Source organism: Chelonia mydas, chromosome 1 (genome assembly GCF_015237465.2).
Source record: "Chelonia mydas isolate rCheMyd1 chromosome 1, rCheMyd1.pri.v2, whole genome shotgun sequence".
In the NCBI taxonomy this organism is placed as follows: domain Eukaryota; kingdom Metazoa; phylum Chordata; order Testudines; family Cheloniidae; genus Chelonia; species Chelonia mydas.
In genome coordinates this window covers 200,656,495-200,681,136 of record NC_057849.1, presented here as the reverse complement: position 1 = coordinate 200,681,136, position 24,642 = coordinate 200,656,495, and the positions used below count along the sequence as shown (strand labels likewise).

Here is a 24,642-nt window from a genome sequence, read left to right as displayed (position 1 = left end):
ATACACCTATGTTGGAAAACATACAAGGTCTTAGAGGCTTGTAACGAGATTAGCTAAGGCAGAACTTTAAATCCGAAAGCCTCGGAAAAAAACCAGCCAGATTCCTTGGAGCCATTTGTATCTGATGTAGCTGGAGAGCTCATTTGCACTGCTGACCAGCCAGGGAAATGAAGGGGAGCATGTCAGTGTGGAGTGGGGGGAAGCTGAGAGAATTTACACTCCAAACTCCTTCCTAATAGCCACACGGTGAGAAGAGACACACCTTATGTTCATGTATTACACTTTTCCAGCAGGCGCCCTGCCCTGTATCTCTGCAGGGCTGGGGGAAAGTGGGGGGGGGGATGAGAAGTCTGGCCTCTTTAGATTCCAGAGCATGGATCTCAAACTCAAATCACCATGAGGGCCAAATGAGGACTAGTACATTGGTCCGAGGGCCGCATCACTGACACACATCCCTCCTGCTGTCCCCCGCCCTGCCCCCACTCCACCCCTTCCTTGAGGCCCCGCCCCTGCCCTGCCTCTTCCCACCCCTTCCCTGCCCCCATTCCAACCCCTTCTTCAAAGTCCCCACCTCAACATATGACCAGGGAAGAGTATAAAAATATTGCTCGGGCATGTAGGAATGAAATCAGGAGGGCCAAATCGCACCTGGAGCTGCAGCTAGCAAGAGATGTCAAGAGTAACAAGAAGGGTTTCTTCAGGTATGTTGGCAACAAGAAGAAAGCCAAGGAAAGTGTGGGCCCCTTACTGAACGAGGGAGGCAACCTAGTGACAGAGGATGTGGAAAAAGCTAATGTGCTCAATGCTTTTTTTGCCTCTGTCTTTACTAACAAGGACAGCTCCCAGACTGCTGCGCTGGGCATCACAACATGGGGAGTAGATGGCCAGCCCTCTGTGGAGAAAGAGGTGGTTAGAGACTATTTAGAAAAGCTGGACGTGCACAAGTCTATGGGGCCGGACGAGTTGCATCCGAGAGTGCTAAAGGAATTGGCGGATGTGATTGCAGAGCCATTGGCCATTATCTTTGAAAACTCGTGGCGAATGGGGGAAGTCCCGGATGACTGGAAAAAGGCTAATGTAGTGCCAATCTTTAAAAAAGGGAAGAAGGAGGATCCTGGGAACTACAGGCCAGTCAGCCTCACCTCAGTCCCCGGAAAAATCATGGAGCAGGTCCTCAAGGAATCAATCCTGAAGCACTTACACGAGAGGAAAGTGATCAGGAACAGTCAGCATGGATTCACCAAGGGAAGGTCATGCCTGACTAATCTAATTGCCTTCTATGATGAGATTACTGATTCTGTGGATGAGGGGAAAGCAGTGGATGTATTGTTTCTTGACTTTAGCAAAGCTTTTGACACGGTCTCCCACAGTATTCTTGTCAGCAAGTTAAAGAAGTATGGGCTGGATGAATGCACTATAAGGTGGGTAGAAAGTTGGCTAGATTGTTGGGCTCAACGGGTAGTGATCAATGGCTCCATGTCTAGTTGGCAGCCGGTGTCAAGTGGAGTGCCCCAGGGGTCGATCCTGGGGCCGGTTTTGTTTAATATCTTCATAAATGATCTGGAGGATGGTGTGGATTGCACTCTCAGCAAATTTGCGGATGATACTAAACTGGGAGGAGTGGTAGATACGCTGGAGGGCAGGGATAGGATACAGAGGGACCTAGACAAATTGGAGGATTGGGCCAAAAGAAACCTGATGCGGTTCAATAAGGATAAGTGCAGGGTCCTGCACTTAGGACGGAAGAACCCAATGCACAGCTTCAGACTAGGGACCGAATGGCTAGGCAGCAGTTCTGCGGAAAAGGACCTAGGGGTTACAGTGGACGAGAAGCTGGATATGAGTCAGCAGTGTGCCCTTGTTGCCAAGAAGGCCAATGGCATTTTGGGATGTATAAGTAGGGGCATAGCGAGCAGATCGAGGGACATGATCGTTCCCCTCTATTCGACATTGGTGAGGCCTCATCTGGAGTACTGTGTCCAGTTTTGGGCCCCACACTACAAGAAGGACGTGGATAAATTGGAGAGAGTCCAGCGAAGGGCAACAAAAATGATTAGGGGTCTGGAACACATGACTTATGAGGAGAGGCTGAGGGAACTGGGATTGTTTAGTCTGCGGAAGAGAAGAATGAGGGGGGATTTGATAGCTGCTTTCAACTACCTGAGAGGTGGTTCCAGAGAGGATGGTTCTAGACTATTCTCAGTGGTAGAAGAGGACAGGACAAGGAGTAATGGTCTCAAGTTGCAGTGGGGGAGGTTTAGGTTGGATATTAGGAAAAACTTTTTCACTAAGAGGGTGGTGAAACACTGGAATGCGTTACCTAGGGAGGCGGTAGAATCTCCTTCCTTGGAAGTTTTTAAGGTCAGGCTTGACAAAGCCTTGGCTGGGATGATTTGATTGGGGATTGGTCCTGCTTTGAGCAGGGGGTTGGACTAGATGACCTCCCGAGGTCCCTTCCAACCCTGATATTCTATGATTCTATGATTCTATGATTGACAATGGCACTGCTACAGAAGGTCCCTCCATGGAGGCACACTAGCGAGAAAAGCTTGCCCTGCTGCTACTCATGCTGTGTGTGTGTGTATTATACATTATATACACACACACACTGAAGATAAACAGAGGTGTTCATTCTCCAGAGCTAATAATCGAGCACCTTTCAGTAGAATTAAAGTCATTTAAATACTGTAAAAGAGAATGGGGTTGCGTCTATTTTTAAACAGCTCAGAAAGTTGTTCTGGAAGAGAAACAACTTAAAAATAGCTCAAGAAATATGAAAGTGGACCACTCTCCAAAGATCTGTGACCTACTGAAATAAAAGGAGAGCAGGCTTTGGGAACCTGATTTTGACAAGTGAAGGCACACAAATTCCAGCGAGTGTTTCATTTTATGATGCAGTTTGATTTATGTGTGCTTTAAAACACATGCTGTTACTGATGGGGGTTTACACAGCATCATAAATGGATATGGTTTGTTAAAGACAAACAAACAACCTGTTCCATACCCTGAGGAGCTTACAAACCAAGTTCTAATTTTACAGCCTAAGTATCCAGTGAATGATCACTTTAATGTGTCTAGTCAGCTAGGAGTTTCATCAGCTAGGAGAGGAGTCTTGCAGCTCCTTCTAAAAACAGCCAGGTTTGTGCTAGTATATGGTTCAGTAGGAAGATAATGTCAGAGGTGCAGGCCTGTCACAAAGAATACCTGGTATTCAGCTCCGTGAAGCTTCAGGTTTGGGATGTCAAGTTCCAGGCAAATTTTGGTTGTATGGGGGGTAGGAAATAGCGAGGAGGCTTTTAAGATAACAAGGGCTCTACCTTCTAGGTTTTTGCATTTGGTAACCAACACCTTGAATTTCACCTGACAGGCACTACGGAGCCAGTGCAGGGAGAGGATCCTGGGTCGCTCAGAAGAGAGGAAGTTCACCAGATGGAACTTCTAGGTGGATTCCAAGTTTAGCCTCATGTGGACCCTATTCTTGTAGAGCAGCCAAGAGGCTACAAAGGCATGGATGGTTGAGGTGAGATCTGTATCTAATAGGAAGTGACACAGTCTCTACCACTGTAGGGGAAGGAGTGCTGTGTGGGTGACCAAAGCAATCTGTGAGTCTAGAAACCTGGGAGCAGTGGGGAGTCTAGTAAGAACAAGAGTTGTAAACGCCTCTCTGATGCCCAGTTGAACTGTATTTCACCAGGCCCTTAAAACACTTCTCCCTGCAGATCAGCATCACCACCATCTTGTCTGGGTTGAGCTCCAGCCAGCTGGCTTTATTCCAGCTCCCAATTACTGCCAGACACTGAGGGGAGTCTGTCAGCAGTGCTCTCTGGGTCAGAGGAGAGGAAGACACAAAGAGGGGGCATCAGCAACCCACAGCTTCTCACGCTGTCTCTCTCAGTAGCTTCATGTAGCTGGAAGAGAAAAGGGGTACCAGGACTAAGCCCTGAGGGATCCCACAACTCAGAGTCCCTGGGGAGAAGGAGCAGTCAGCCAGCTTCACCTGCTGGCAAGGAAGAGAAAGGGACGAGGGGAACCACTCTACAGTGATTCCACCTACCCTTGCTGGATTGTGTAGCTGTATGAGCAACACCTGGTGATCAACAGCCTCCCAGAAGTTGAGGAGGATCAGCAAAGACATCCGGCTTCTGTCCAATGTCCTGACGAGATCACTGACCTCTGCCCAAAGCTCCCAGCTGCTGGACACAAAGTGTGGTCAGTAAGACCAGCCACTCATATTGTTTGACATCAGAATGCTTTAGCCACATCTCAGTAATGCCTGGGTCTGGATGCATGTTAACTACTCTGGGTGTCAGAAATGGCATGGTCAGTTTCCATTTGTTCCAGGATCACAGGTACATAGAGACAGGAAGGACCAAGCTCTACCAATGACCAGGGATCGATGTGGAGATTGGAGGAAACTGAACAAGTCAGGTGTGTGGCCTATCTGAACCTCAGTGATGATCCTTGCTTAATACCCCAGAAGAAGAAGAAAACTCCCAAGGTCCTCACTTGTCTCCACTCCCTGGAGACTGGGGAGATGGAATTCTTCTTTGCAGTGTGAATGAGAATCACTATCATGAAACATTTAATTGCATTTATATTCCAAGACTGATTGATCAATCCCTTGATCTAAAGCCTAACTACTGTGATATCTAGGCATGAACCACACAGTACTGAGAAAGAAAGATACCACTTAGTGTCCCATCAACTGTCTATTTTTTAAAGTCCTAATAAGGTGGATTGTGCCTTGATGCCCCATGTACCCTTTCCCTTGATAAAGCCTGCCTGCCTGCATTCCTAATCTCAATCTCCTCCACTCCCTCTCCCTCGCTCAGATGATGCAGAGTGCCAGCAAGTCCCTCAATGGTGTCATATCTGTCCTTTTTATTCATTGCAGGGTTTATTTTTAGCCTGAAACAACTGCTTCCTAAAAATGGAGTTCCTAATGACACAGGAGCTGGGCAGAGCTATGTAAGGTATCCAGGGCTTGGCCTCGCAGCTTCTCCTGTCTGTCTCTTTGTCTTCAGCCCAGGACTGCAAAGTTTGCTGCTTCCCACTGGCCTGGATTGATCATTAGGAAGGCAGAGGAAACATACACTAAGTTCAAACTTCACCCTGAGACTCTGGTTTCTGCTGGCTCTTTTTCCTTCCCTTCTCAGATATATAAGAAAAGACACCCCACACTATCTCCCAATGAAGATAGCTTGCTGGCTACTGGCAGGTTCTTACCTGTTCTTCTGCTGCAGGGCTGAAGAGGGACTGGACTTCCCCACCTACGATGGGAAGGATCGGGTGTTTGACCTGAACGAGAAGAACTACAAGCAGGCCCTGAAGAAGTATGACGTGCTCTGCCTACTCTTCCATGAGCCTGTGGGCTCTGATAAAGTCTCTCAGAAGCAGTTCCAGATGACAGAGATGGTTCTGGAGGTAAGTGCTGGTGCATGTTTGGCTGCACAGCTGTTTCAGCCAGGGTTTACTACTGCAGTGCAGTTTGGGGTCATCCAGACTAGCCAGGGGAAAGGACTCATAAGGTTCAGGTGGGACAGATCCCCAAAGTATTGGGTGTTGAATTCAGCTGAAACCCTTCGGTCTGGAAATCTCATGAGAATAGGTTTTCCGGTGCTGCTGTTAGAATTTCTGCATCCATCCAAAACCAAGAACCCTTTTTCCACAGAAACAAAAGAAACCAAGATGACTGAGCTTTTCCAACTCTCTGGAAAGAGTTGAGGCTCCAGTTTGAATGCTGGGCAAATGTTCAGGTTACTTCGTATTTTATCCAAGCTGTTTTGCCTGTCCATATTTTGGACTTGAACCCAATCTTCTAGCCCACTAGGAGGGCTCAGCAGAGAGCCCTTACTAAACAGTGTTGCAAAGACAATACTTGGCTGCCTTTTTAAAAAAGCTCTCAGTCCCTGCCAATGCTTAATCCTTTGTGCTCCCCTGACATTCAGTTGCCTGCTTGGAGTCTTTCTGTAGATTCTTATTAGTTTCTTCAATATAACCATCCATTTCCGAGAATGTTTGATTAATTACCCAGCGAGGAGAGGTTCTAATGAACTGATCCTTTGCAAAGGGAAATACAGTAAAAATTACATGGTAGATTTGTAGCACTGGTTCCTGGTCATAAAGGCACTGAAAGCTACTGGGTCATATTGGGGAGGGGGGCACCTGAATTTAAGGAAGCAGGGAAGTGTCTTTAGATATTCATTTTCCACCTTGGTTGAGGAGGCTCCCCCAATCTCAGCTCGGAAAAAGTAAGGAGTGAAGAAGGGACAGTTACACTTTGCTTCCCAGATCTGGGGTTTAAATGTGTTGCATCCTAATAGCATGGCAACTGAAAGCTAGAAAAATATACCCACTGGGGGTTCACTATCCTGACAGCATGTTAATCCAGATTCAGAATGTACCCATACAATTTAACAATGAAGGTGACAGAAAAACCAAGGAGATTATATTCACCCATCAAAACACGATTACTTGCCCCGGGGGAAAGAGGAGGTAGAGTTCTTTGCAAAACTGGGTTATCAACTGGGTAACTTAACTGCAGATCTCTAGCTGAGATGTTTGTACTGATGCTATAATTGCATTGTTATTTAATAGGGTAGTTATGTGCTACATAAATGGCAATTGATTACTACATACATATTTATGGAGGCTTGACAGAAGGTATCTATTATATATTACAGGTGTTATTCCCTGCCAAAAATCTGTCCATGATAGTCTGTCACTAGCTATCTTATTAAATGTGTACGTGAGAACTTTATTATTTTTTTTTTTGCAAGGGACGGTCCAATGGTTAGGATATAATTAACTTTGGACTCTGGAGACCTGGGTTCAATTCCCGGCTCTGCCACAAACTTCCTGTGTGACCTTGGGCAGGTCACTTAATCTCCCTGTGCCCCAGTTCATCAGCTGTAATATGCAGATAATAGCACTTCAGAGGGGTGTTGTGAAGATAAATACATTAAGGAGTAAGAGGTGTTCAGACACTAGCGTGACGGGGCCATAGAAGTACCACAGATGGATAGAACTATCATTCAAAGTGCTACCAAAATAAAACTCACTTAAAATGTATTCTTAAGAATCTGCCTGTTGGCCTGAATGAAGTGTGTTGGTGGGGTTTGTTTCAGTGCCTAGTGGACGGGTGTCCACAGTACAAAACTGCCCTCACATCTGCCCCCCTTTCTGGCAATCTCCACAGTGAGGCCAATGCAAACTGAATGAGCCATGGAGATTCATGTCTCTTCTCGCTCCTAGAGGTGATTTCTGTGGGACAGGGTTGTGGCACCTCGACAGGACAGAATGTACTGCTGCTGCCAATGGACCTTATTCTTTGTCTGTTCATAGAATGTTTTGGTGTCCACAGGTTGATGGGGGCCGGGAGTACACTGCTGACATGACATTCACAGCAGAGATGGTTGGAAAGTTTTTGTTCCAACATTTTTCCATCAGAAAATGCCATTTTTCATGAAATTGGCTCAAGTTCAGCAAAATTTCATGTGGAAACAGATTAGAAAAAACATTTTGAAAATGTCAACACTTCCCCTTGTGACCTTTTCAGGATGGAAAGTTTCAATTTTTCATTTCAAAATGGCTTTTTGTTTCAACGTTTTATATAATAGAATCAAATAAAAACGGGTTGAAGTCAAATGAAACATTCTGGCTTTAGCTAAATAATCCCTCTTCCACCCCGCCCCCCATTTCTATGTGCAAAAAATGTTGGCTTTTTGTCCATATGGGAGATTTTTTTTAAAAAATTGCCAATTTTTTTTGTAAGATGGAAAATCCATGTTTCAACCTGTGCTAGTTGTCAGTTCCTGGTTGGGGGAAGGTGGGGAAACATGGTTCTCTAGCGGCCCCTGCTGTGGGGCACTCTGAGGCACGAGAACAACTTCTAGTACGATGTTAGGTTTCAGAGTGGTAGCCGTGTTAGTCTGTATCAGCAAAGAGAACAAGGAGTCCTTGTGGCAGCTTAGAGTCTAACACATTTAGTTGGGCACAAGCTTTTGTGGGCTAAAACCCACTTCATCAGATGCATGGAGTGGAAAATACAGTAGGAAGATATATGTTGTGGTGGAGGAGGAGTGTACAGGGAAGGAGATGAGACAGTGGCACAGGGAGGGGGTAGGCAGAGACAGACCCTGCTTCAGAAAAGCAAGTAAGCATCTGATTAAAGTTAAGCACACGTTTAAGTGCTTTGCTGAAATGTGGCCACAATGAGCAGACTGAAGAGTAATACACTTCCAAGGAAGCCACAGCACAGCCTCACGTACACCTGCAAAGACAGCCGCACAGTCTGATCACATATGTCCTCTCTCTGACACATTCATTTTCAGGGTGGTGAGAAAATGTGTCTTGTGAACAAGCCATTGACTTGTTGGAGGTAAGGGTCTCTGGCCCAAGTGACCAAGACGCTGACAGCCTGGAGTAAGACAATAAGTATATATTGGAGCCTCCACAGGTTGCTTATGTTTTATTAGAAGTGCAAGGGTCAAACTGGCAGTGGTGCTCTTCTCAGCCCCACCCACAACCCAAACCCCACCCCCTCAAAGCCCATATGCTCAGATACTATGGTCATGGGCACAACTTAAACAACCAGATAACAGAGAAGAGTAACGCCATAACTGACAGCGATGGTGCAGTGGGATTGCTCATTGTGTCTTCAGGTCCCTCGATGGGGTCCCACGCTGGAGGCTGGAGTGTGTTGGGCTCCCTCACTGGGTCTGGGATCTAGAGTCCTTCTCTGGCTTGCAAAGGAGTGGGCTCCTGTTATCTGGCAACTACTACTCCTTCCAGGTGCAAGCAGGCAGGAGGCATTCTTCAGCAGCTGCAGTTCCTTGGACCTGCTCCTGCATTTGCTGCCTGGCAGGGAGGAACTATGGCTCCTGTAGCTCCCCCATGGCACCAGCTCCCGGCGTGGCACCTGGTGGGGAAGCAGCAGCTGGAGCTGGGGCTTTTCTGCCAGCCTCAGGCAGCTGCACTTCTGATTTTGTGCCACTCCCTGATTGGTCAGTGGTGCCACTAGGGGCTGGAAGGGGGTGTTGCAAAATGGCAGCAGTGGTGACGGGAGGGATGTGTGCCAGCAGTGTCTAAGCTGTGGCTAAAGGGCTCTTCTCTCCCCTTCCCCTCCCACCCTGTTAACTCATATTGTTATTGTACAGCACTCACGGTGTGCTACTGTAACAGCCGCCATCTCGGTTGATCCTGGGAATTGAAGCAGAGACCTTCAGAGCTAAAAATATTAGTGTCTACAGCCTGAGCAAGGCTGGAACAGACTCCTATCCTCTGTGGACCAGGGCCACAACACTCACTCATCACTGGGTTACACTAGGTCAGGGGTGGGCAAACTTTTTGGCTTGAGGACCATATCGGGTTTCCAAAATTGTATGGAGGGCCAGTTAGGGGAGGCTGTGTCTACCCAAACAGCCAGGCATGGCCCTGCCCCCTATTTAACCCCCACCCCTGCTTCTCACCCCCCTGTTCCCTGACAGCTCCCCTGGGACTCCTGCCCCATCCACCACCCCTGCTCCCTGCCCTTTGACTGTCCCAACCCCTATCCACACCCCTGCCCACCACCCACCAACTCCCCTGCCCTCTATCCAACCCTCCCAGCCCCCTTACCGTGCCGCCCAGAGCACCGGGTCAGGCCGCGACTCTGCAACCACTCTACCCAGCTGCCCAGAGCATTGCACTCGAGGCGCAGTGTGCTGAGGCTACAGGGGAGGGGGAACAGCAGGGGAGGGGCCAGGGGCGTGCCTCCTGGGCCAGGAGCTCAGGGCTGGGCAGGAGGGTCCCGCGGGCTGGATGTGGCCTGCGGGACATAGTTTGCCCACCTCTGCACTAGGTGCTTCACAGATAAATCAGCAGAAAAGCTCCCTGAAGATCTCAATCTAAATAGGCAAAGTACAGGAAGAAAGAGGAGCAGAACAATGAAGCTGAGGGGAGAAACATCCCCTCTCCTGCCCTTTCCTTTGGCACTCTCCTTTTTCCCTCAGCATCCCAACCTCACTTCCTCCTGTTTCTCCTTCCCCATTGCCTCCTCTTCTCCTGTGTTTTCACAGTCCCTCTCCCATTTGAGACACCTGCCACTGGATCCATCTCTGCAGCAAACATTGTAAACTGAATCATTCCTCCTTCCAGTGGGACAGCATCCAGCCATAGGGATAATAATAAATAATCTGTTGGGTTAGGGCTTTGCTTCTGAAATGGGAGGCTTTAGTAAAGGAATTCAGGTTTTCAAATACTGACCAGGGAGGTTGCAATCAGGCATGGCCTGCATCCCTGTTTCTTGCCTTTGTTTCTAGCCGTGTAGGCACGTGCAAGATCCTGAATAAAGAGGCTGATCTAGCCCAACCATTTAAAGTACCAAAGCAGCAGCATCCGTAGGCTGAAATTTCATGAAGCATTGCCCTAGCACAAACTAGTCTTATTTCAGTTAATAGAAGAGGAACATGCTGCTGCTTCCCATTCCAGAACAGGTCTGGTAGCACACTGGTGTTGTGCCTCTGACAACAGCCAACCCAGGCTGCTTCAGAACAATGCCTACGCTCATAACATACTTGGCCAGTTCTGAAATACTAAGGAGGAATAGTCCGTCATCTAGAGTACCTGGGGAGATCAGCTCCTGAGATCTAATTATCTCTTCCCTAGCACATAAGGACCAATGTTCTTAGAGATGAAAAGGCAGCTTTTGCATCCAGCACTGGATTAGAACCAACATAGAAGTCAGGTTTAAGGCCCAAATGGGACAAGAGTGTGTGTTTGGATTAGTTTCAAAGTAGCAGCCGTGTTAGTCTGTATCCGTAAAAAGAAAAGGAGTACTTGTGGCACCTTAGAGACTAACAAATTTGTACAAAACAAGTACTCCTTTTCTTGTTTGGATTAGGTGGCACTGAAATCTCACCAGCTGTTCTCATGAGATTTGGGGCCCGGACAGTGGAAATTTTGTGAGATCAGCTATTCTCAGGATAGATCCACCAACTTGGGCTGAAATCCCTTGAGAAGAGATGATTCGTCCGAGAATGCAGATGTATCTGAAATAGAAAATAGGCCTGTCGTAGCCCTGGCTGTGCTCTCACTGCTAGACACTCACCAGGCCTCACACACTGGACCCGTGTGCTTTTAAGCTTGTCTGAGTCTCGGTAGGCTCCGGCACAGTTTCTTTCCTCGGCCTCTGGCACACTTTCTGAACACAAAGAAAAGGAGTACGTGTGGCACCTTAGACTAACCAATTTATTTGAGCATAAGCTTTCGTGAGCTGTAGCTCACTTCATCGGATGCATACTGTGGAAACTGCAGAAGACATTATATACACAGAGACCATGAAACGATGATACCTCCTCCCACCCCACTCTCCTGCTGGACAGAGTGATCACTTTAGATAAGCTATTACCAACAGGAGAGTGGGGTGGGAGGAGGTATCATCGTTTCATGGTCTCTGTGTATATAATAATGTCTCCTGCAGTTTCCACAGTATGCATCCGATGAAGTGAGCTGTAGCTCACGAAAGCTTATGCTCAAATAAATTGGTTAGTCTAAGGTGCCACAAGTACTCCTTTTCTTTTTGCGAATACAGACTAACACAGCTGTTACTCTGAAACCTTTCTGAACACAGATGGTCTGCTACTCCTTCATGGAAATGGGTTCTGCAGTTCTGTTGCCACAGGCTCCCAGGACTAGTGCTAGACCCTCCAAGCATTCCCAGAATTTAGCCCTCCAACTTTATGGGCTTCCCTGGTTTTACAGTTCACCTCTTCAGGGACATGCGACAGTGGAAGCACATAACACAGAGGCTTCGCAAAGGGTTCCAAAACCCATTATTCTCCACATTAGATCTGTATCTCTCTTGTGCTATCTAGACAAGTTAACACACACCTGGAAGCATTTCCCTGCCTCAGTTTCCTCACCATTCTTCAGCGTTTTTTGGGCTTAGGTCAAAGTCCTCTAAGGAGTCCAGAATCTGCCCTCTCCTCCCGTCACTGCACATGGCTTCTCCAAATCAAGGAGTCTCTCTCTGTCTCTCGCCTCTGCAGCCAGCTTCCTTCTTCCTCAGCTGGAAAGGACCTCTCTGCTCTTCTCCAAAACTTTCCCCTCTGTTCCTGTCTCCCGCCCAAACTTTTCTGTGAATTCTGAGTTTTTAAAAAACTAGCACTACCACCTGGTTTCTTTGTTTGCGGATTTTCTACTCTCCAGACCTACCTCTCATCAGGCCACCTCCCAGCTCAGACATCCTCCCCCCAGACCCATTGTTTGGCCTGAGCACAGTCATTAAGTTTAACAACCCCTTGTTTGTTCTGTAGCTTTGTCCAAATGAGGGAATGGTCATGATGCTGATACACTGTCAGCCAATATTTGAGTCACTACCCATTGAGGCATTCAGTAATATAGCAATTTCATAAAATTAACCAGAATTCATAAGTTGTACATATATTCCCCAGCTCACCACAAGACCCTTCTGCCTTTGACATGGAAATTATAGGTGTGACTTCAGCTTTGAATCTGATTCACCCCAGATATTCAAAGGAGCTAGGGCTTGAGGATCTAGAATTGCCACAGCTATAGTCTAGTATTAGTGCACATAAAACTAACCTCTCTCTAGGCAACCACATTGTACATTTGATCCTATCTCCTTGATTGACCGAAAAGGACGTCATCCTTCTTCACTGAAAATGAATATGCTCATGAGATGGGGGCCTTAGTCCAGTACCCAGTGGACAGGTATCCACAGTGCACAAGCCAGGTTAATTAGCACCGATTGGCCCTCCTGCTTGCAGCATGAGTAAGAGAGGCCAAAGACTGATTGGGCTACAGAGATTGAACATGCTTCTAACCCTGAAGGACAGTTTGTCCATGGCACAGATAAGACGTGTAGGGCAGGGTACATGGAGGAAGCTTGCACGGCTGCCTTTACCATACCTGTTCTGGGGATAAAGAGAAGCTTTCAGAGTCCATGGCTGTCGGCCAGTCCAGCAACTTTCATCAGCACTACATTCATGAAGAGGGGGAGGAGAGATCATGCTCTAGTACCCCGGCCCTGGGGGCCAGATGTGGTGCTCTCTATCCACTAGTTACTGCATAGCTGAGAAGGAGCATGGCTGTGTAGTAACACCATCTAGAGCTTTGTCTCTGTACAGCTCAAAGCACTTTAAAAAAAAAAAAAAAAAGTGCAGATAAGCATCATTCTCCCCATTTTGCAGTTGCATGAAACGAGGCCCAGAGCAGCCAAATGACTTGCCCAAGGTCACAGAGCAAATCAGTGGCAGAGTCAGGAATAGAATGCAAGTCTTCCCACACCTTGGTCTATGCCCTACCTACTTGACTATCTTCCCTCTTTAAAAGATAAAGCACCCTTACCAAGTGTCAGCAGGGAGTTTTGCCTAGGTGTGAGGGGTTAGTAATACAAAACTTTATGTTTTGGCCCCATTCCAATTTTTGAAAGAGAGTATGTGCTAAGATCACCCTCTGGTACTCCAGCTGTTCATGGCCAGATGTCATCAAGAAGCCATCAGTGAAAGTTCCTTGTTGGCTAAAGCATTATGAAATTAGAAATGACAGCTGTTTGTTCTGGGAGCAGGGAACTCTTCTCTCCAAGAAAGTTCAACATTCAACTGGTCCTTGGATATAACCAACACTATGCATCTGCCACATGGAGACACTACAGAGCCCTAAGGGAGAAGGGCTTGGGCTAGTATCCAGACACTATGCAAAGCCAGGGCTGCTACAGAGCCCCAGGTGCTCCTAACACTGGGTAGGCAGCTGCGCTGTTTGCCCATCTGGATAGTAATCACGCTCTGGGGCTTCCATGCAAGCCCAATAAGCCATATGGCTTGCTTCATCTTTTTATTGTCCTCCCTTATAGAATCTATATAAGATTTGAGGATTGTCATTGTGCCAAAGAAGCCTAAAACGTCTGTTGAGCCAATGTGAAGCGATGGCAACAGCTATCATGGAGGAGAGCTCCTTTTGTTCAGAAGATCACCAGGTTCAATCATCACTGGGATTTGCAATCAGTTATGGTCCAGTTTTTAAGTGCTCAGCCTTTCTGATTTTATGAATTTCACTGGTGTGGTGTACAGGTTAAACACAGACATGTATCCGTCATGCATAGGCAGCAGATATAAGAGGCTGGGGGAGGCTAAGCCTCCCCCAAGGGGGCAAGAAATGCCAGCTGCAGAGTTCAGATCCAGATGTGAGTTCTCCCAAGTCTAGAGGGGTTTCAGATCCAGGAGTCTGCCTCGGAACCATTTCCGGTATCAACACAAAAACCCAAGTTGTACCTAGCAGGAACAACATGGTCACAGCCCTGAGCCCTGCTCAGCACCAGCCAAGCATGGAGACTAGAGCGGGGTAAGTGGCACTGACCAAGGGGATGGTGCGTTATGCAGCAGCCCCTGCCCTGGACGCTGCGGTGCTGGTGGAGGGATTGCGCTCCCACTGAACCAAGGCAACTGCACTGCCCTCAACATGGACGTGTGCCTTAATGATGGAATCAGGCCTGAAGTTTAAAAGGAGACGCTCTTATGCGTAGACAAAGCAAGGCAGAGGAGATGGGATGAGAAATGGCCTCATCTCTACTGAATTCTGCCCCCCCCAAATCTGTGCCTTCTTGCCTCAGGTTTCAGAGTAGCAGGCGTGTTAGTCAGTATCTGCAAAAAAACAGGAGGACTTGTGGCACCTTCGAGACTAACAAATTTATTTGAGCATAAGCTTTCGTGAGCTACAGCTCACTTGCTCACGAAAGCTTATACATACAGAGAAGTTGGAAGTTACCATACAAACTGTGAGGCTAATTAGATAAGCTATTATCAGCAGGAGAAAAAAAAAAAAAAAAAAGAAACTTGTAGTGATAATCAAGATGGCCCATTTAGACAGTTGACAAGAAGGTGTGAGGATACTGAACATGGGGAAATAGATTCAGTGTGTAATGACCCAGCCACTCCCAGTCTCTATTCAAACCCAAGTTAATGGTATCTAGTTTGCATAAAGAAAAGGAGTACTTGTGGCACCTTAGAGACTAACCAATTTATTTGAGCATAAGCTTTTGTGAGCTACAGCTCACTTCATCCGATTCAAGCTCAGCAGTTTCTCCTTGGAGTGTGTTCTTGAAGCTTTTCTGTTGCAAAATTGCCACCTTTAAATATTTTACTGAGTAGCCAGAGAGGTTGAAGTGTTCTTCTACCGGTTTTTGAATGTTATGATTCCTGATGTCAGATTTGTGTCCATTTATTCTTTTGCATAGAGACTGTCTGGTTTGGCCAATGTACCTGGCAGAGGGGCATTGCTGGCACATGATGTCATATCACATTGGTAGATGTGCAGGTGAATGAGCCCCTGATGGTGTGGCCAATGATGGTGTCACTTGAATATACACGTGGACAGAGTTGGCATCAGGCTTTGTTGCTTCCATCCAGCACACACCACACAATCCATTGTCTACAGCCAAGCTCTAAGATACAACCGCATTTACTTCAATACCTCAGACAGAGGCAAACACTTACAAGATCTCGATCAAGTGTTCTTAAAACTACAATATGCACCTGCTGAAGTGAAAAAAAAACAGATTGACAGAGCCAGAAGAGTACCCAGAAGTCACCTGCTACAGGACAGACCCAACAAAGAAAATAACAGAATGCCACTAGCTGTCACCTTCAGCCCCCAACTAAAAACCTCTCCAGCGCATCAAAGATTTACAACCTATTCTGAGAAAAGATCTGTGAGTGAGGGATCATGAGAGACAGACCAGTCCTCATTTACAGACAGCTCCCCAACCTGAAGCAAATACTCACCAGCAACCACACACCACACAACAAAAACACTAACCCAGGAACTTATCCTTGCAACAAAGCCTGATGCTAACTCTGTCCACATATTTATTCAAGTGACACCATTATAGACCCTAATCACATTAGCCCACGCCATCAGGGGCTCGTTCACCTGTGCATCTACCAATGTGATGTATGCCATCATGTGCCAGCAATGCCCCTCTGCCATGTACATTGGCCAAACTGGACAGTCTCTATGCAAAAGAATAAATGGACACAAATCTGACATCAGGAATCATAACATTCAAAAAGCTTATGCTCAAATAAATTTGTTAGTCTCTAAGGTGCCACAAGTCCTCCTGTTCTTCTTGCCTCAGTTCTCTTCAGAGGGGAGTTTAGTTTTGTGGAACAGTTGCATGGTGTTAGGGCAGTTCTGGTTTCAAATACTGCAAACAGAGGGGCAGGCCAGCATAGAGAAATGACATGCCCAGCTCCACATGGATGTTCAGTGTGTTGGCTGCCCAGCTTAGTCAGCAAGATAACCTTCCTGGTGATGCCACTGAGCAGTGGTTAAATGAAGTGCCAAGGAGCTGTGTGGGAATCGTGCTGAGACAGGACTGGACCCCCCCCCCCCCCCCATCAGCGTCCTTTTAGCTCACGGTTGGAAACTTGTGCCTTGGCTGAGAGCACACTTCACATTAGGAATGCCCAGTTCAAATAAAAATACAAACCTAACAATGTTCAACCTTTTGTGAGGCATCCAAAGAGCATATTAAGTTCCCACTGTGCAGAGATACTCCACAGTGTGTAATTAATGCCCACAAAGCTGCATGCCAGGATCACTAGCTGAGAAATCCACCTTCTAGTGGGGGGATAGCCAGAGAAGGGTCTCGGCCAAAAGTGACTTTTTGATGTTGGCGTTCTGTCTTTCAAGGCCTGCTTTCTGATTTGAGGGGCAGCAGCCTTCTGGAGGGGGAGCCTCGGTGAGTGGCCTCCCCATCTGGTTCTAATGGAGAAAGGGTGAGACTGGGTGATAAGTCAGCTCCCTTCTAGCCCCAGTGCCAGAGGGTATGATCCCCAGTAGCCACTCAGCTGAGCCCCACCACCTATGTTCACCCTACCAACACTCCAAGACTCAGATTTCAGAAGCCTGTGGGGCTTCTTCTCAAAAGCCCCAGAGTGCCACTGCCAGAGCTACAGTGACAGATGCAAGAGAGAGGCAACTGGGCACCACCACCCAGCTATTGTTGCAGCTGGAAGGGAAAAGGGGGTCTCCTTCTGCCCAACAGGTCACCCCTAGTGCTAAAGGTAGGGGAAGACAATCACTGGGTGGAGGTGCAGGGAGGGAGACAGTCTATTATCCTGCAAGGCTGCATGTGAACTCAAAACATCTTTGGCCATTGCTCCAAACAGTTTCCCAGCATTTTCAACACTCATTGACAGCCAGTTCCTGACCATCAACATATGCTTTAGCTTAGAGCAGTGGTCTCTAACCTTTTTATGCCCAAGATCACTTTTTGAATTTAAGGGCAACCCAGGATCTACTCTGCCCCTTCCCCAAAGCCCTGCCCACTCAATTCCCCGCCCTCCCCCCCCCCGGTCACTCGCTCTCCCACACCCTCACTCACTTTCACCAGACTGGGGTAGGGGTTTAGGGGTTAGGAGGGAGTGCAGGCTCTGGGCTGGGGCCAAGGGGTTCACAGTGTGGGAGGGGGCTCTGGGCTGAGCTTGGGGTGCAGGCTCTGGGAGGGGGCTTAAGGCTGGGGCAGGAGTGAGTGGCATGGGCTCTCACCGGGCGGCACTTACCTCAGGCGTCTCCCAGTCAGCAGCACAGTGGGACCTCCTGGCCACTCCTTGCCTGCCCCAGCCTCACGTCAGTCCAGGAAGAGGCCCACACATCCCTGCAGGGGCACATGGCTCCACACGCTGCCCCTCTCTGCAGGTGCCATCCCCACAGCTCCCATTGGCCACAGTTCCCCATTCCCAGCCAATGGGAGCTGCAGGGACGGTGCCTGCAGAGAGGGGCAGCCTGCTTGCACATGCAGAGCCCCCTGGCCCCCACCTCCCCTGGGGCCATGCTGGCTATTTCCGCTGTGGGGCTGGGGCAGGTACGGAGCCTGCCTTAGCACCACTGCATTGCCGGAGATCGCAATCGACCAGGAGAATCTCCAGGATTGACCAGTCAATTGCGATCAACCAGTTGGTGACCACTGGACTAAATGATCACAATGGCCCCTTAGATTCATAGATACCAAGGTCAGAAGGGATCATTATGATCATCTAATCTGACCTCCTGCACAACGCAGGCCACAGACTCTCACCCACCTTTGATTTCTCACTGGCCTTTCATTTAGGACAAAGCGTCACTTTGTTTGCTGAATAACCCTGCACTCTAAAATGGGCTGGAGGCTAAAAATGGGAAACATCCTACCACCCTCAATCCCAAAGCTCACTGTTATCAAATGTGCACTGCTGGAAGCACATCTGGGCCTTCCAATTGACTCCCATGGCTGAAATGTAGATTTTGCTCCCGGAGGCTGCCTGCACTTGTAGCTGCACAGAGATCTTGAAAAGAAATGGGGGGAGGGGAAGAAGATTCAGGTTATTGGGCCTGAGGCAGTTGAGTAGCACTGGCTTAAATTTGTATTCCCTTAGATAAGTCACCTTAGCATAGAGGAGCCACCAGAAGAGCAGGGATAACCGGGAAATTTAAATGGGAGAATGCAGCACCTTGGGGAGGTTTCCCTTCATTCTCTTACCTTCCTTTCCAGTCTCTTATTCTTCTAGCTATGCAAACTGGAAAAGAAACTGTCCTTGCTTAACAGGAAGCTATTAATGCCAACTCCCTCTCACAGGATCCACTCCCTGCATGTGGGACCTCCTTCTGGCCACTCTGTGGAGTCAGCTTGTTCCAGGTCAGGGGTCCCCTTCTGCTCTCTGTTGCCACTCTCTCTCTCCACAACACCAGTTGCTCCTTCTTCATGACTTGACCCTCCAGTCAGGTCACTGCATGTTTCCCCCTTCTGGGGTACCAAAGTCTTTTATTACCAGCAGTCTTAGGCAATCTTCCCATTCATTGCCCTATGGTACCACTTCCCCAGTGGCTAGCAGGGGAACCTAGGCCCTCTACTCCAGGTTCCAGCTCAGGGAGCCTTTAGTCAGCAGCCAAGGTCTGTTCCCTTTTCCCTGAGCCATTCCTTACCTTCTGGCTCTCCGCCCTTCTCTGAGCTTGCCAGCCTCATGACTCCCTGCTCCCAGGGAGTAACCATAGCCTAACTGCCTCTATAGCTCCAAACAGATCTCCCTCCTCCCAGGGAGTGACTACAGACACTTCCCTTCAGCCTCTCTCTGCTATCAGTTCCCTGGCTTTATAAAAGCCAGGCCTGTTTCCACACAGGTGAGCTTCCCCTAATTAGGGCTTTCCTCTCGGCCTTCAATGTCCCATCTTACAGCCTAATAGGCTAATTGGCCCATCTGGCCTCCATTAACCCCTCCAGGGTAAGTGTAGGGTGAACACCTCATCACACTCCCCCAGGGATCCAAATTCATCACCCCTGTCCATCCCTGCCAGTCGGGGAGCTGAGAAATGCTAGCATTACAGTTAGTGGGGCCCTGCCAGGTGAGGCCAAGGGAAGTTCAGGCCACAAAACAAGCTGCCACCCTACAATGGGAAGCAGTCAAAGCTGAGATTTCCCCAGTGCTGTTCCCCTCCCCCCCGTAGGCTTCTCTGCCATTTGAGAAAAAAAACTGACATCAAATACAAGCCTCAGCATGAGCATTAATATTTCCATCAGAATTATAATCATCCCTCTCTGCGAAATGAAGGGAGACTGGTCAGCTGCAGATCTCAAGAACTGCCTTCTCACAGTCTGCCCAGTCAGGATGCCTCTCTCGGCCCCTCCTCTAGTCTATCCAACTTCACTTTTGCTGTTATACATCCTGAGATTTTGGAAACAGCCTTGAGGGTCTTATTAATCACCCAAAAGCTTTCAGCTCCAAAGCCTAAGCCCACGTAGATACAGAGAGCGCTCCCTTAGGCCCAAACAGCTCTGGAAAGGAGATATTTCCTCTCCCTGCTTGAGACAGAGGTTCATGTTGCTGATATTCCAGCTGTCAGTGACTCAGACTCATAGACTTTAAAGCCAGAAGGGACCATCATGATCATCTAGTCTGGCCTCCTGCACATCACAGGCCTCAGAACTTCACTCTCCCATTCCTGTAATAGACCCCTAACTTCTGGCTGAGTTACTGACATCCTCAAATCATGATCTAAAGACTTCAAGTTACAGAGAATCCACCATTTACTCTAGTTAAACCAGCAAATGACTCGTGCCCCATGCTGCAGAGGAAGGTAAAACCCCCACAGGGTCTCTGCCAATCTGACCCAGGTGAAAATTCCTTCCTGACCCCAAATATGGCGATCTGTTAGACCATGAACATGTGGGCAAGACCCACCAGGCAGACACCTGGTAAAGAATTCTGTGACCTTTGACACCATCAGCTATGAGGTCGTGCTGACTTGCCTATAAGAGCTGGCGTGTGTAGAAGGAATTGCTTTGGGCTGACTCCACTAGTTCCTCTCCAACAGATGCCAAAGGCCCAAGATAAGCAATGTCCCTCCTCCCTGAGCTCTCATCAGTGCCACTCCACAGGTCTTTGTCTTGTCAGCCCCTTTACCCATCATCTGTGTAAGGCCTCTAGGACAGTTCGTGAGGCACCATGAGCTCCATCGTCATCAGTGTGCCTGGAAACCCTGCTCCACATCTCTTCTGCATCCAGTGCGAACAATGCTGACTTCTAGTTGTCCCAAAGTCTGCAGGAAGTTGACAAGACTAGCCCCAGGGAAGATGGAGGTGATGCTGTTAGGAACACAAAATGCATTGAGGAAGTGGAAGAAGCTGTGACTCTGCTCCACAGAAGGAATCAACCCCCAGGGTCAAGACAGTGTGCGAGGGTTGTACTGGACTCCTGGGTGGTCCTGGACACTCAGATAGCAGCAGTAGCCTTAATAACACCTTCCATCATCTTCCCTTAATCCAGGGGCTGCCCCGGACCCTTTGACCCCCAGCCATCCCTTACCTGGACACCCTGTATGGGCTGCGCCCTGACTAACTCAGAGGCCACGCCCTACCATAGCTGCTGGGATCCATAGGGTTGTTCTGTCTGACTGAGAGAAGGCAGAGACTCTTAATTGGCAGGGCAAGGAGTTAATAGCAGAAGTCCCTTGGCTGTGGAACTCCGCACCACTGTAAATCAGAATGAGCCTGAATTTTGCAACGATCAGGGGAAAATGTAGGACTCGTCTCTTTGCATAAGGCCCTCCCACAACAACAGTGCGAGCAGAATGACATGGAAACAAATAACAGGATCATCCCATTTAAGGGAGGAATGTAATACTAGGGAGAAAGGAGTCCTCTCAGACACAAAGCTGCTATTCCGAATGCTGTACATAGCACCTAGGTCCTACGGGGAGGGACACATTATGAAGGCACAGTACAGATAGGAGAGAGATGGGCTGTGCATTACCAAATGTGTGTGGAATGTGGAGCCTTGAGAGTCCAATTGCTTTGCTCATGGTTAAATCCACCCCTGCCTGCCTTGAACTCCTGCTGCACCTCGAGACAATCTAGCATGACCAGTTAGGTCCAGTTCTTCCAATACAGCCTTTTTCCTCCCGCTCACCATGCAGCTGTTATAGCCAAATTTCTCACTGTTGAAGCAGACACCATGACAAGGGTTCAGGTAGGCCAAACCTTCAAGGGATCTGATTTTAAAAGGCAGGGAAGAGATGGCTGTGTTCGTGCATTACAGCTCTCTCCCTCCCTCCCATGGTCCTGAGCCAAAAGGATTGTTGAGGTTAGAAACGTTATCTGTTTTCAAATCCCACTGGAATCAGAAAATACTGTAAGTGAATACATAAATGTCAGATACTGTATAAAGCATGGGCAGCCAGCCAAGGTGCTGTGTCTCTGGCATTCTCTGTGCTCTGATATTTGATGGTGGATCAAATGCAGTAGCCTGGATAAGGCCATACCTAGGCAATGCATAAGACTCCCCTAACCAGCTGGGGTTAGGGCAAGGGCAGTCAGGCTGGTCAGTTCCTGTGTAGCTGGCATTATGGAGAGATTCCCCAGTGCGGGACTCTGGAGTGCCGCACATGGGCACATGCTGTACGGTATACCCGACGTTATCTCAGTGTGACTGTCCCAGCAGAGCAGTCTGATTGCCTGCATAGCTCCCTGCTCAGTGCTCACACACTGGCATATTAATACACACCCTCACAGAAACACCGCCAAACACACATACCCACAGAGAGAGACACTTCCAGAACTACTCCCACACACACAACACATACCCTGACAGACCCAGCTCCAAACACACATGCACACACAGAATTCCTATCACACATACATACCTCCAGCCACACGCTGTACTTTCCCCCTCACAAACTCTAACAAACACATATGCACACACTATCTCTCTCTCACACACACACATACGCACACACTGTCCTACCCCAGAGGCTCTGATTCCATCCCTCACATGCTTAACCCTAACCACGCATGCTCACAGTTGCACACTCACCCCACTGCCCACACCATGCCCCCACAAAAACTCACCCCTGTTCGCCCAGCCACTCTTATACCTGAACGCTCATGTACACACGGACCTATTCACAATCCCATCACGCAAACACCCTCACTCACTCACATCCCCTCACACACCCCCACCCATAGCAGGTGTTTAAACCTCAAAAGATGGGGACATTTTAGGGCCCAGTTAAAGGCCTTCAGACACACCAGCCCTGATCCCAGTGTGTGGGTTCAAGGAGTGTTTGGCTGATAATAGCCATAGTCTTAGTTTCTTGGGCTGAACATATTTTGCCTCAGTGCTCTCCTCTGGTCACAAGGCAGGCATGGGCTCGAGTGCTGGACTCAGGGCCTGAGGAAACTGTTATTTGTCTGTTAAACGTCCTCACTGTGGCAATCTGCTTCCAATACTGAGTATTGTTCAGGAACCTCTTACACTCCAGTGCTCACCATTCCTGTGTTCAGCAAAGAGTTTCTCTGGATAGGCAGCCACATATAACATGGAACAGGAAGGGATTTCTCTCCCCCCCGCCACCCCCCAGACCTCTGCTTAGCTGACTAAGTACCCTAAAAGAGGGTTTAATCTTCCTCTGAATCATCAGGCATTGGCTACTACCAGACGCCTAATGCTGGTTTACATGGACCAGTGGTCTGAACCAGTAGGGTAGGAGGTGGGGCACCTGGCTAGTGAGACCAATGTGCTGAGCCAGTATAATTAGAGGTAGAATAAGGGAAATAAGAATTAAGTGCCCTAATGGTATACTCCACTATGGCAGAATTCTTTATGTTTTTCTGTATACAAACAGTAACCATAAACTTTCAGTCTGCCATCTGTTTTAAATAAGGAAAACAACAAAACAAGAAAGAACAAAAATAAAGTCTCCATGAAAGAGAGCCCAGCGTGTGTCTCCTTTGTAACATGCTGCATCAACTCTGCCTCACAAAATGGCAGCTTCCTTCACCAACGGCAGACCCCAGGAAGTTGTAGTAGAGAGGAAACAAAATCAGAATAGTTGTATGGCTAGCTATACTACAAAGGAGAGGACTGGGGGGTTGGGTGAAGAAACTGGAGCAGGCCTGGGAACATGTCCTTTGAGGGAATGGGAAGCATACATGTGAGGGGCGGGGGGATGGACCTGGGGGCACATCGTTCAGATGAAGGGAGTGAGAAGAGGGGGAGGGGATTTCCTTTGGAGCAAGGGGGAGTCTGATTGTAAGGGTGGGGTGGTAGTCGAGGGCATTTTTTGTGGGGGAAAGGAGAGTATAAGAGTAAGGAAGTGGGGTGCAGGCTTGGGAGCATGTACTTTGTGGAAGGGGAGAAGAGAATTAAAATTTCACAAATAATTGTATTTCCCATTGCCCAAGCAAAGCATCTATCAGTCCAGCCATTAAAGTGCCTTGTTTTGCCCTAAAATTTTGGCAAAGGGTTTAACTGCTGCCAGTGAATGGTGATGACTTAACCATGCATCCCTAATGAGTGACTCGGTTCTGTAGCTAGCCTTTATCTTCCTTAATCTCCTGTCACCCTTGGGTTCAGACCCTGGCTATTTATAGGAGGGAGGTTAGCATACTGCACTTCTATGGGCGGCAGCAGCTCAGCGCTATTATGTGACATTCAAACTAGCCGGGAGGCGGGGTGTGGGGAACACAGGATGCCCACAATGCTAGGCCCTGAAATGGGCCCTGCGTCACTCATAAATCATGCCACAGTCTGCCTGAAGGTTTTCTTTCTCCATCTAGTCTTGTGGTGACATCTGAAAGCAGCCATGTCCTAATAGGGGCATCCCTTTCCTACAAGCCTTGGAGCTCCGTTCCTTGGGTCATAATGTTCTTCAAATACCAGTATGCAGAAAAAAGAGCCGTGGGGTTTTGTGGTGGTGAGCTGCCTTGTGACAGCCGAGATGTAGGAATGCCCTGGCCATGCCTCCTCCTTCCCCTGCATGCCCTCTGCCCAGGGCAGGACTAACTTTTTGTGGGCCCAGCGCCAAACATATTTGTGGGACCCCATGGGGCAAGGTGCAGGGGGGCAGGGTGGTTAGTCTCCAGAGTGAAGGGTGGGCTGGGGGCAATGAGGCACAGCACAGCTGGAGCAGCCCCCCTCTGTGCAGCCCAGCAGGAGGGTACTGTTTACGAACCTGCAGCTGCCAGATGCACACAGGCCTGCTCAGCCCTGTGCTGCCAGCATGCCTCTTCCCCTTAAGGGCAGGCCCGCACCACACCGCCCCCCTGCCCAGTGCCCCACCCTTATGTCCAGCGCCCCCTTGCCCAGAGACCTCCCCTGCTGGCCTCCCACC

At 48.5% G+C, this 24,642-nt stretch overlaps 1 protein-coding gene across 1 annotated transcript in view; it reads left to right on the top strand.

Moving 5' to 3' along the window:
- The first annotated feature begins 4,796 nt into the window (after positions 1–4,796).
- CASQ2 (calsequestrin 2) overlaps positions 4,797–24,642 on the top strand; it is a 52,411-nt gene continuing 32,565 nt past the window's right edge. The window contains exon 1 of the mRNA XM_007062074.3: positions 4,797–5,424. Within this exon, the coding sequence (XP_007062136.1) occupies positions 5,191–5,424 (234 nt within the window). The 5' untranslated portion in view covers positions 4,797–5,190. The remainder of the gene's footprint in view (positions 5,425–24,642) is intronic.